This window comes from Sylvia atricapilla, chromosome 3 (genome assembly GCF_009819655.1).
Source record: "Sylvia atricapilla isolate bSylAtr1 chromosome 3, bSylAtr1.pri, whole genome shotgun sequence".
NCBI lineage: Eukaryota > Metazoa > Chordata > Aves > Passeriformes > Sylviidae > Sylvia > Sylvia atricapilla.
In genome coordinates, this window is record NC_089142.1 from 3,059,630 (window position 1) to 3,072,134 (window position 12,505).

Consider the following 12,505-nt stretch of genomic DNA (forward strand, 5'->3'; position numbering starts at 1 on the left):
CAGGGCTTGGAGCATCCTGGGATAGTGGAAGGTGTCCCTGCCCATGGCAGGAGGTTGGAATGAGAGGATCTTTAAGGTCCTAAGGTCCCTTCCAACCATTCCATAATTCTATGATTTGCTAGTTTGTCTGTTTGCTGGTGGTTTTTTTTGTTTTATTTTTTTTCTTAATTCACATATTTAACCTGGAATGTTTAAGACTAAAATCCCCACTGGAGATGAGAGACTTGTGGCAGAAACTGGGAAAGCAGTGATGTGGTTTTAGGTTTCGCTGCAGACACGACTCAGGCCTGAGACTTCTGAGACAAACAGAGAGTGCTGCCTCTGTTCTGCTTCACTTGGCTGCTCAGGCTGGGGAAGCTGAATATCTGCACCTGCACAAGGGCAATAACTATTTATTTACCTGTCTGCTGATCCACTTGTCCATCCATCCCATCCATGGGGAACGTAGGCACATCCACGACCACGGAGAGAAAACAGCAACCCTGCAAAAATGCTGTGCTTTTCTTGGCTGAAAAACAGCCAAGATAAAACGGGGAGGTGATGATGAAGCTGTGATACAGGTTAGAACGTGGCCAGAGTCTTATAAGCCACATGTAAGTGTATCAATCTCTGAGGGTCCAGCCCTTGCAGATTGGCTTAAAATCATTTGAGCGAGACTGCTCTTCAGAGGTGTTCTGTAAAGTAAAAGGTTTAATAAATGAAAAATAACAAAATAACAAATGTTACAGAAAACAAAAGAAAAGCCACACACAGGTATTTGAGAAAACTTCTGGCACCCTGCTAGAAACACTCCAAAAAAGCCTCTTTTCTTTTATGCTCCTTCCTAAATATTGAATGTTTTAGGAGGGACAATTTGGCTTGCTGCCAATAGGGAGAGGTACAGGATTTGAGGAACAGCGAAAAGGTTCAATAGATGCTTCTCTCTTGGCACTGAGCCAATCACTATCAGAAGGGTATTGAAGTTTCTGGGTTCTTTAGCTTATAAGCAATGCAAGGGGCGAGTCTTAAACTTTCCTCTATATGGAAAACTCTTCTTCAATGTCTGCAAGTGGAGTAACCTTCGAGTGATGACCCAGATGCAGAAAATACGAGTGATCGCTGGGCTGGCCCCTCAACAAGCAGACACTGAACACTTTCTGGGTGTGGGAAATGCATTCCAACACAAGATGGGCTTTTCCTCCCCTCCCAGGTGGCAGAGGGCATGGCTTACATCGAGCGCATGAACTTCATCCACCGGGACCTCAGGGCTGCCAACATCCTCGTCTCAGAGACGCTCTGCTGCAAAATCGCCGATTTCGGCCTGGCCAGGCTCATTGAGAACGAGTACCTGGCTCAGGAAGGTGGGTGTCTGTCCTTCTAAGGCATGAAAGAAAGATGAGAGACTCCAAATATTTCAGAAGGCAAAGAGCATTAGGGAAAAAAAGGCTTTATTGTCTAATTCTTACTACCTTTTATAAGGTGTTCCGATACAGACTTGACATGGTTGGTGAATAGGAATGACACCTCTCTAATGCCATCAGTTAAACCAGAGAAACAGCAAAACACCACCTGGAGAGGGATTGTTTTGAGAAAGGAGAGTTGTTTGCCAAGTTTGTTTTGAGAAGAAGCTTTCTTGAGAATTTTTTCCTTGGGGAAAAAGTTAGCAGCTGCTAGCAGGCTGGAATCTCCCAGACCCAGAAATATCAGGCCCACAGGTGTCCTCCCCAGCACTGCCCTCATCCCCCACCCTCCTGCCCCCAGGAATGCCAGGATTCTGGGCTGGCAGCGGGCACAGGGCACCAGAGCCCACGTGGCTGCTGCTGTCAGCACCAGGAGAGAGGCAGAGTGTTAGCAATGCCTTAATGAAGGGATGGGACCACTGTCAGGTTAAAAACTGATTTATTACTCGGATAAACGTCAGCCTCAAAGGCCATGAGATTTCAGAGGAGCAAGAAGTCGGCCCTAGCTCAAAAGTAGTCACAAATTTCTTCATTAAAAGGCAATATATAACATTCTAATCCAACAGAAAGTTAGCCACATTTTTGGTTTTTTGACCTATCACCTTTGCCTAATTTTGCTGCACTGTGTATACTTTTATCCAATGGGCTACTACTACATATACACACATATTCTTCTCTTGTAACATCTAAACTCTTAGCTAACTCTATAAAATTACATTACTACACTATAAAATTCTTCACTATCTTACCTAATACAGTTTCTTACTTACAACTATGGAAACATAAGTTTATAATTTTTCTGCCTAATCTCTGTGTACTTTTATTTTTACATTAATCCGAGCTTCTCCCAAAGCTGCAAATCAAACCCTTCATTAACTGTGGAAGTTTCTGTCTTTCCGTTTCCTGCAGCAGAGAAACAGAAACACCCAAAAATCCAGTTCTGAGAGAGGCAGCAGTGCTTGGTGACTACAAAATCAACTGAAAACTGCAGAGCAAAATGGGGAAAAATCCCTTTTTTTGTTCTCTTTGGGAGAGTCCTGCTGACCCTCCAGTTGTTTGCTGGGGAAATTTGACCTCTGCTAATGAAAGCTGCTGCCTGTGGCCAGGTTTTCAGTGCAGAGGGAAGAAAATAACAGAGCTGGAGGTCCAAATCTGGATCCAGCAGCAGCTTCCAGATGTGCCAGGAAAACCAAGCCCTGACCACATCAGGTCCCTTCCACAGCAGAGGGAACTACTTAGAAAACAATAAATCATGGAATCATTTAGTTTGGAAAAGGCTTCTGAGATCATCTCTGTATTGAACTCTGACTCTGAGGTCAGGTATGAGATCAGATCATTCAGATGGCACAGGGGCCCACACAGCACCAGGGAAAGCAGCAGAAGGGATTGAAATAAAGCAATTAAGTCAGGCATAAGTGGCACTTACCAGAAGATTTTCAAATTTTGGCAATCTGTACTCTTCTAGAGTTGGGATGAGATAAAATTCCCCTTAAAATATATTCTGAGGAAAGGAAATGTGATGGTTTTTGTGGGTTTTTTAATAAGATAAGAAACATATCTTTCAATTTCCTGTCCCCAAGATAACTTTTGGATAGAAATTATACCCATTTCAACATGCAAAACTATTTCAGAGAAGTAAAAGATCCCAAATGTAATTCAGAAACTGCCATGAAGGGGAATTTTGACTTAGTTGCAAATTTTTAAGGCAGTTTTATCCTTAAGAGAAGATTTGATAAAATCAGTTTAATTCTGTTAGTAACCAAAGGAGCTGTTTTTCCAGCAGAAACAGCTCCCATCAGCATTTTTCCAGTTAGCTTTGCTCTGGAATAACAGCTCCCCTCCATCTGCTCTGAACAATTCTCACTTCATGGATTGCATTTCCCAGCCTTGTCACTCAGAGTGTGATGTGCAGCGACTGAGGCGCTTATTTCACACCCTGCAGTTGGATTTCCAGTCCTGCAAGGATGTGTATAAATAAAAATGTGGTTTCCTCTGCAGTGTGACATGATCAGTTCCCGCTCATCAAGGTGGTTTTGCTGTTGGTTGGCTTTGGGGTTTTTTTGTCTTAGCTAAACAATTTGCAACCTTACGGTCGTTGCTGTCCACAGTGGGTTAAGCAAGAACTTGGTGGACAAAATAAAATGGGAATTATTTTTGTTCTGTTAAAACTATGCAGGTTTCAGGACTGAGGACTTTATATTTGCTGTAATATTTATGCACTTTTGCTAAAAACAATCCACTTCTAATAAAAGATTTCACAGAATCACGGAGTACCAAGTTAGACGGAGACCTCAAGAATCATCTGATCCAATTTTTCTTGGTGAAAGCCAAAGAAATTTTATACAGAATAAAATCATACTGTTGTTGTCCCATAATAAATCTGCCAAATCAGTTTTGAATATTCCATCCAGCTCTGGGGTGGAGCAGGTCCACAGGAGGACATGCAGATAATCAGAGGGCTGGAGCCCTTCTCCTGGGAAGAACCACAAAATCGTAATCAACAGCCCAAAGGAACCAGGGACTGGTTTTTGGGAATTCATGTGCCTGTGACAGGTGAGGGAGATGCTCTAACTCCAGAATTTATTTCCTTTTGTTTCCTTTGGGACAGGTGCCAAATTTCCCATCAAATGGACAGCTCCAGAGGCCATTAACTATGGGGTGTTCACCATCAAATCCGACGTGTGGTCTTTTGGGATCCTCCTGACAGAGATCATCACCTACGGCAGGATCCCTTATCCAGGTACGGAATCCCTTATCCAGGTACAGGATCCCTGATCCAGGTACAGAATCCCTTATCCAGGTACAGGATCCCTTATCCAGGTACGGAATCCCTTATCCAGGTACAGGATCCCTGATCCAGGTACAGAATCCCTTATCCAGGTACAGGATCCCTTATCCAGGTACGGAATCCCTTATCCAGGTACAGGATCCCTGATCCAGGTACAGAATCCCTTATCCAGGTACAGGATCCCTTATCCAGGTACAGGATCCCTTACCCAGGTACAGGATCCCTTATCCAGGTACGGAATCCCTTATCCAGGTACAGGATCCCTTATCCAGGTACGGAATCCCTTATCCAGGTACAGAATCCCTTATCCAGGTACAGGATCCCTTATCCAGGTACGGAATCCCTTATCCAGGTACAGGATCCTTTATCCAGGTACAGGATCCCTTATCCAGGTACGGAATCCCTTATCCAGGTACAGAATCCCTTATCCAGGTACAGGATCCTTTACCCAGGTACAGGATTCCTTATCAAGGTACAGGATTCTAATCCTGGTACAGGATCCCTTATCCAGATACAGGATTCCTTATCCGGGCACAGAATTCCTGATCCAGGTATAGAATTCCTTATCCAGGTAGAGGATTCATTATCAGGGCACAGGATTCCTTGTCCAAGTACAAGATTCCTTATCTGGGCACAGAATTCCCTATCCAGGTACAGAATTCCCTATCCAGGTACAGGATTCCTTATCCAGGTACAGGGTATACAGGATATATATCCAGACAATTTTGCTGGGAATACAGGATGAGTGTCCAGGCACTTCCAAGGATCCAGTGCTGCTCTAGGCTCGGAGGCACTCGCTGAAGTGTGTCCACACACACAGATGTCTCTCCAAGTCACACAATTGTTTAAGTTCCAAAAGGCCTCTGAGCTGAACTAACCCAGCACTGCCAAGGCCACCCCTGATCCACGTCCCCAAGTGCCACATTTACATGTCTGGTAAATCCCTCCAGGGATGGATCCCACCACTGCTCTGGGCAGCTGTGCCAGGGCTGGACAACCCTTTCCACAAAGAAATTGTTTTTAATATCTTATCAAAATATCCCTTGGTACAACTTGAGGCCATTTCCTCTTGTTATCTGGGAGCAGATCCTGACCCCTCTGGCTGTCCCCTCCTGTCAGGGAGTTGTGCAGAGCCACAAGGTCCCCCCTGAGCCTCCTTTTCTCCAGGCTGAGCCCCTTTCCCAGCTCCCTCAGCTGCTCCTGGTGCTCCAGCCCCTTCCCCAGCTCTGTTCCCTTCCCTGGACACACTCCACCCCTTTAATGTCCCTCTTGTCACAAGAGGCCCTTCAAGCTGTCTTTCCTTCCCTCAGTTATACCTGTGCAAAGCCAGACTTGGAGAGGGGAATCGGGGAGAGGACAGAGGGATGGAGGGGAAGCACAATCCCGAGCAAGGGATGATTCCCAGACACGGGAATCGCTGCAGCCCCTCCAGCCCTGCCTGGGCGGGAGCTACTGGGACCACTGACCCCTTTGGGTGCTGAATAACTCCTGCCGGGCTTTATTCCCCTCCAGGGATGACCAACCCCGAGGTGATTCGCAACCTGGAGCGGGGATACCGCATGCCCTGCCCGGAGTCGTGTCCCGGGGAGCTCTACAGCGTCATCCTCAAATGCTGGCGCAGCAACCCCGAGGAGCGCCCCACCTTCGAGTACCTGCAGTCGGTGCTCGAGGACTTCTACACCTCCACCGAGAAGCAGTACGAGCCCGAGCCTCAGCAGTGAGCCACCGCCCCGCCAGCTCCCGGGGACAGCGCCCGGGGACAGCCACCAGCCCGCGGTGGCTCGGTGCCGGCGGTTCCCTTCCTCCCGTCCGCGCTTGGAGATGGGGAACGAGGAGGGACATGAGGGAGGAGGATGCTGCCGCCCCTGTGGTTGTCGCAGAGACTGAAGAGGTGGCTGAGAGATGGCACAGCTCCTGCCCCGTCCGCCTCGGAGGGCTGCACCTGGCAGGTATCACCTGTGGCACGAAGGACAGAAAACTCCGTCGTGACCCACCTGGACAGAGAAAAGCTCCTCAGCCCCGCAACTGCAGCTCCGGGAAGAGTGGGTCGTGCCCAGGGTGGTGCTGTGGGGGTGAAGAATCTCTGCCCCACTCCGCTGGGGATGCTACACCTCCTCCGTGCCACGGGCAGGGGAAGGAGCGCGTCCCTTGGGCAGCACCAGCTCTGGGGCGTTCCTGCCGGGTGATGCCCCCGCTCTGCCTCAAGTCAGTAATAAAAAAGCTGGACACGAGGGTTTCCCATTTCTTTATTGAGGCGTCGGGGTGTGAGTGAGCCTCTGTCCTTTCCGTGGTCACCGCCAGCCCCTGGAGGAGAAGGGAGAGGCCGGGGGGTGATGCTGGTACCCGGGGAGGGAATGGAGGGATGCCCGAGGAGCAGAGATGTTCGTGGTGTGGCCACGAGATGTCCTTCTTTCCCAGCGAATCTGGGCGGCTCTTGGGAAGTAAAAAAAAAAACATGTTTTAAAAAACCCCTTTCAGAAATAAAACCCTCTCTCGTTTGGCTGAGCCTCCGCTGCACAAACTCCCGGTACAACATCACGGCAGGTCCCGCTCCGCACCCAGCGCCGGGAGGGTTCAAATGCCAGTTCCCTGGGTTTTTTTTGGTGAATCTCCAACCCGGGGGAATGCCCACAAGAGGCTTCAGGCTGGTCTCGGGTCAGGAGTTTCACTGGGCTGAGCGGTGGGGGGCAAAGAAAAAGGACACAGACGGCACAGAGCAGGAGTGTGAGGACCACAGGAGTGAGCTCCAGGCTGGACCACGGGGGAACACTCCAGAACCATCTCCCCAGGGTGTTTCATCTGCTGTTCTCTTCTCCGTGAAGTACATTCTGAGTCCAGCTGTAGAGGGTGCATTTCACAGTGGGAAAGGGATATTATGGAAAAGAAAGAGCAGAGATGGAAAGAGAAATCTATGGTAGACCTTAACATATTCAAACGGGGTTTGTAAGAAAGGTGAGGACAGACTTTTTACCAGGATCTGTTGTGATGAAGCAAGAAGTGATGTTTTTCAACTAAAATAGGGTAGATTTAGACAAGATATAAGGAAGATTTTTTTTTTTTTTTTTTTTTTTTTTTTTTAACGAGGGTGTAAAACACTGGCACAGGTTGCCCAGAGAAGCTGTGTCTGCCACTGGATCCCTGGAAGTGTCCAAGGCCAGGTTGGGCAGGCTTGGAGCAGCCTGGGATAGTGGGAGTTGCCCCTGCCCATGGCAGGGGGCTTAAAATGAGATGATCCTTAAGATCCCTTCCAACATAAACCATTCCATGATTCTATGTCATGTGTATCAGAAAGAACACCCAACCAAGCCCAAGACATGACACAGAAAAGTCTGTGCCACTGCTGCACAAGAGCCTGGGAGAAAAAGAATTATTTTTATTCCCCCCCGTGGGGGAAAAGAGGATTTAATAACCATGAATGATCCCCTAGACTGAGAAAAAAGGGAACTGGCTGAGATGGCCGAGTGTCAGAAATGTTAGATCTAGAAACCTCAGTGGGTCTGGGATTTTCCCATAGGGATGGTGGATGGAGGTCTATGGGAGACCTGCACCCCTCTAGGACTGCACTGGAGCTGGATGGGAAACCTTGGGCTGTGGAAAAGATCTCCATCCTCAGAACCTGAACCCTATGAACTCAAGGCTAGTAAGTCCTAGAAATAATTTCAGATTAATCAGGCTCGGTCCAGTTCCTTTGTGGTTCCCAAGAGACAAGATACATCTGCTATAATTACACAAAGCCCATTTTAAACCACAGGGAAGAAAATCCATTTATTCAATAACTTCACTGGAGTTGAAAGAAAAGTCTCTCCCCTTGCTTGAACTCCAGCATGTCTCTCCCAGATCCCAGGAACTCCATGCAGAACCAGCAGATTCCTGTTAATGAGATGATAGTCAGGAAATAAATACAGATGAAAGCTATTTGACTCCTTGGCTGTTAATATTTTATTGAAGTGAAAACTGTGGATTATTTGTGCTGCAGCAAAGCAGGAAGAAGGGCTGCAGGGTGTCTGCTGAGCACTTGTACATTGCATTATCGCCCAAGGCCAAAGTGTCAAGTGTTGTAGCTCAAATTAGAAAGGAAATGGATATTTTTATGGCCAGTTGCAGCACGTGGCCAAGCCCAGGGTGAACATAACAAGAGGCTGTGAGCTGAGCTTCCTCTGCACTGGACACCATGGTCCTTTTTGTTCCTGCTGAACAAACATGTTAAATTTGTTCCCTGGGGCAGGCCTGGCTCCATGATCTCCTCCATGAAGCCACTGGAAACTCTTCCCTTGCTTTGGGGAGCAGGCTGGGGCTGTGCCACCAAGATGAGCCTCTCTAGGGGATGGAGGGGAGAGCAGGAGCTCTGTGAGCAGCCATGGTTTTACAAAACATCCACAGTTTTGTAAAACACCCACTGAAACTGCTGGGAAATGGGCCCTGCAGCTCCTCCACCCCAGCTGGACAGAAAAGGACCTGCCCTCCTGGGCATGGACATCAGGGATTGCAGTGATAATCCCAGGTGAGGAGCAGGGTGCTGTGCTCCAGCCCAGGATATCTCCAATGCCATCAGAAAACTCTGCAAGAGCCCTTTTGTCCCCATACCAACCTGGCAGCCCAAGAGGTGTCTCTTCACATGGGTGAGCTGCAGCCAGAGGCTCACAGGGGAGTCTTGGAGCAGGAGAAAAGTGATAAAATGATTCAGGCTCTCAAGTTCAACCTACCCAAGAAGAGCTTTTTGAGATGTGCAAAGGTATTTTACAAGATATGAGTCAATTTCTGCCACAGACAGAACCCCTGAATGGCCCAGACAAGGATTAAAAAAGTTTATCAAGGGATGTGTATCCTGCATAATATCCAAGATAACCCTTTCCTTTCTTCCTTGGGTGCCACTGGACTGGTCTTCCCAATTCTCACACTGAAAGATTCAGTCCTCCATTACTGGTCTCTGCTTTCCCTTGGTCCTGTTACTGCATCTCCATCTTCTGTCTGAAATTTCATCTCTGTGGTTAATATCTGGTCTTGTGCTGATTTCATTGTCATTAACACCCTGTTTACAAGTGGTTTGAGGCTTCGGAGAGAAGGTTTTTGTGGTATTTCTCAGTTCTTCGCCTTGCAGATGTAGAAATTGCCCGTTGGCTGCAGTGTGACACCTTCTCTGGGCAATAGCTGTGCACTGTGACCTCTTGCCAAGGTGGAAACGTGGAGCCAGGGCCAGCAGGGGAGACAGGCATGGAAAACTCAGCAGGTGCTGAGGGGAGGAGAGAGAGGGAGAGAAAAGGAAAACCAGTGAGAGGGCAGGGCTGTGGAGAGCTGCAGCACTGGGTGGATTTTCTGCTGTCTATCTGGTGTGGTGTGAGCTCCAGCTTTCCTCAGAACCCAGGCACTGCCAGCAGTGTGGATTTTCTCATGTCTAATAAAAGACTGAGCAGAGCACACAGTCCATCTGCAGCTGGACCCTGGAGCTGCTGGATGGGTTTGGTCAGCTGGGGTAAAACAAGAACAGAGCAGCATCAAAGTCATGTCACAGAGCCACGGAATCACAGAATGCTTTGGGACAGAAGGAATCTTAAAGAAAATCTTGATCCAACCCCCTGCCATGGGCAGGGACACCTTCCACCATCCCAGGTTGCTCCAAGCCCCATCCAATCTGGCCTTGGACACTTCCAGGGTTGGGCAGCCACAGCTTCTTCACAGTCAAAATTTTCTTCCTAATATCTAATCTAAATCCACTCTCCTTCAGCTTAAAGGCATTTTCCCACATCCTGGGAAGTGGGATTTTATTTCAATGCCATCCCATGCTAGGCTCTCGTTTGGAGCAGGACAGCACTGGCAGGAGCAGCTCATCCACATGCAACACTACCACATTCCAGGAGCTCAGGATCTCTCCCAAGGGAATAAAGGGAGAATCCAAGTGTCTCCACCTGCTCTGTGCAGGACAGGCTGCCTGGAGCTTGCCTCGCTGGCACTGCAAATCGAGCCTGCCTGGGAAGGGAGGTGGTGAGGAGCCCTCACCTTGCTCTGCTTTACCTCCACCCACACAGAGAGGGGTAAACACTCCCTGGCAAACACTGCAGAGCAAACAAGGGCATCAATGTCCTGCCAGGCTGAGCTCTGGTCTCCGAGCTGCTCCACCAAAAAGAACAATGACCACTTTTTCCAGCAGGGCCCCCTCCCTGCTCAGTAGCCCAGTGCCAGGAGAGAATTCACTGAGCTTGCTTCTCTGAGGAGCCTTGGTTCAGAGCATCCCCAAGGGTGGTGACACTCCAGGCTGGCTCTGAAAAGCATTTTTGGCCATCCCTGAGCACCCCAAACCAAGGAGAAGCTGGGTCTGTGTGTCACAGCCAGGCTGTGAGGGTGGCAGAGAGCACAGATGTGTTCCTGGTGGGAGGCAGAGACAGAACCTGTTCAACAGAACAAATCAGTCCAAGGGAAGTCCTCTCCATCCACATTGGCTGCTCAGGGCAACATTCCATCTCTGCCAGCAGCCAGGAAAACACTTCAGGGATAACAGGGCTCGAGGGAAGCATTTTCATTAGTCTCTCAGGCTGCCCCAAAGAGGTTTGTGTTGAGCTGCAAGGCAGAGGGCTGGGGCTGTTTCTGGAGGATTGCTCATCCCTCAGGGGGCTGAGCCAGGTGTTACAGCACCATCCCTGGCTTGGAAAGTCTCTAAATCACTGATTTCCTTGTTCTGCTCTCCCAGGGCTCATGCTGGACCCTTCCCCATGACATTTGGGATTGCCCACCACTGCGAACAGGCTGTGACCTGCCATGGGTTCTCCTCTCCTAGGCTGCTTCCAGACCTCCTTTCTCCAGGGTTTCCATCCCCTCTCAATCTGTCCAAGGTCACTCCCAGCCAAAGTGAGCAGTTTATCCAGTGCTGAAGAGAAGGGATGGCCAGCTGCTGTGGCCAGCTCATGATCCTGGGAGCTGGCAACAGGAGGTCCAGCTCTGGCTCCCCTTGGAGATGAGGATAGCATTGCCATCCTCGTGGTCACAAGGAAAAGATTCACAGCCAGCTTGTCCTCTTGCCTTAAACCTGAGCTACAGCTCTCTGCCAGCAGAGCAGGAGGAAGTAACATCTCCCTGGAGCCACCAATCCCTGCCACCATCCTTTAAATGCCAGATGACACCCTGCTTCTACCAGAGCCAGACACTTTACTGCCCTTCATTTTCTCTGTGATAGCAGGAGGTTCCCCTCAGCCTTTCAAATGTATGTTTAACTCATCCTCACATGAAACTTCTTTCTGACCTTATCTTTCCTCTTTTCTTCTGAGGGTAGGCTGAAGCCACAGGGTGGAGACAGTGGAAAGGCAGCTGTGGCAGGGTGGTGGGAGTTTTCTGTGGTCAGCCCACTGCACAGAAATGGGAGTTAAAACCATGTTGATGAGGAATGAATGGGAATGAGGGCACCGCTGGAAATGAGGTAAAAGCCTGCCCAGTGTAGTGGCTGAATCACCGTCCCTGGAGGGATGAAAACACCTGTGGATGTGGCACCTGGGGACATGGGTGAGTGGTGGCCTTGGCAGTGCTGAGGGATGGTTGGACTTGATGATCCCAGAGGGCTTTTCCAGCCTAAATGATTCCATAACCCCAGGGAGCCTCCAAGCCACAGGGATAAGCTGTGACTGGGAATTGTGCTCTGGAAAGCAGAGGGATCTTCAGCTGCTCTGAACAGGTTAATGTTAGAGGCTTTACCCCTGTTTTCTTATACAGATCAAACCTCCAGAACAACTGGCCTGTCTTTTCCAGGAGATCAGAAATTATTGTCACACCTTGCCTCTCTCATCTGCATCTGACCAAGTTTCATAAAATCACAGAATGGTTTGGGTTGGAAGATGTCTTAAAGATCATCCAGCTCCAGCCTCCCTGGATAGGGACACCTTCACTGGACTTTGTCATCTTCAAACAATGACCTCGGGGCCTTTTTTTGGCAGGACAAACAGTGTCAGGGCTGCTCTGTCTGGTGTTGACTTCCCAGTACCCTAAACTTTGGCACCTACTCAGTACAGCTGTGCTCATTAACAAAAAAATATCAGTTCTTTCCAGTGGTCCTGAGGCCAGTTGGTCTGGTCTGGCCATGTCCATGCTATTAAACTCTCTCAGCCTCCAAAACAGTGGGGACAGTCCAAAATATATTTTGGGAGTCGTTCTTGATGTGTTCTGTCTTCAGTCTGATGCCCAGGGATTGTTTGGGTTTCTAACAGTTTCTGGAAGGAACAGGTTAAGAGTTTAGCAGTGCAGATGATCAGATCCCTGGCTGTGTTGAGTTTAATACTACAGACACATCCAATAAACA

General features: G+C 48.8%; 1 protein-coding gene across 2 annotated transcripts in view; it reads left to right on the forward strand.

Moving 5' to 3' along the window:
- The window catches only part of BLK (BLK proto-oncogene, Src family tyrosine kinase), a 45,786-nt gene extending 39,328 nt beyond the window's left edge, over positions 1-6,458 (forward strand). For both annotated transcript variants that reach the window (XM_066314621.1, XM_066314622.1), the window contains exons 11-13: positions 1,190-1,340; positions 4,048-4,179; positions 5,740-6,458. In XM_066314621.1, the coding sequence (XP_066170718.1) occupies positions 1,190-1,340; positions 4,048-4,179; positions 5,740-5,948 (492 nt within the window). In that variant the 3' untranslated portion in view covers positions 5,949-6,458. The remainder of the gene's footprint in view (positions 1-1,189; positions 1,341-4,047; positions 4,180-5,739) is intronic.
- Positions 6,459-12,505: the final 6,047 nt, after the last annotated feature.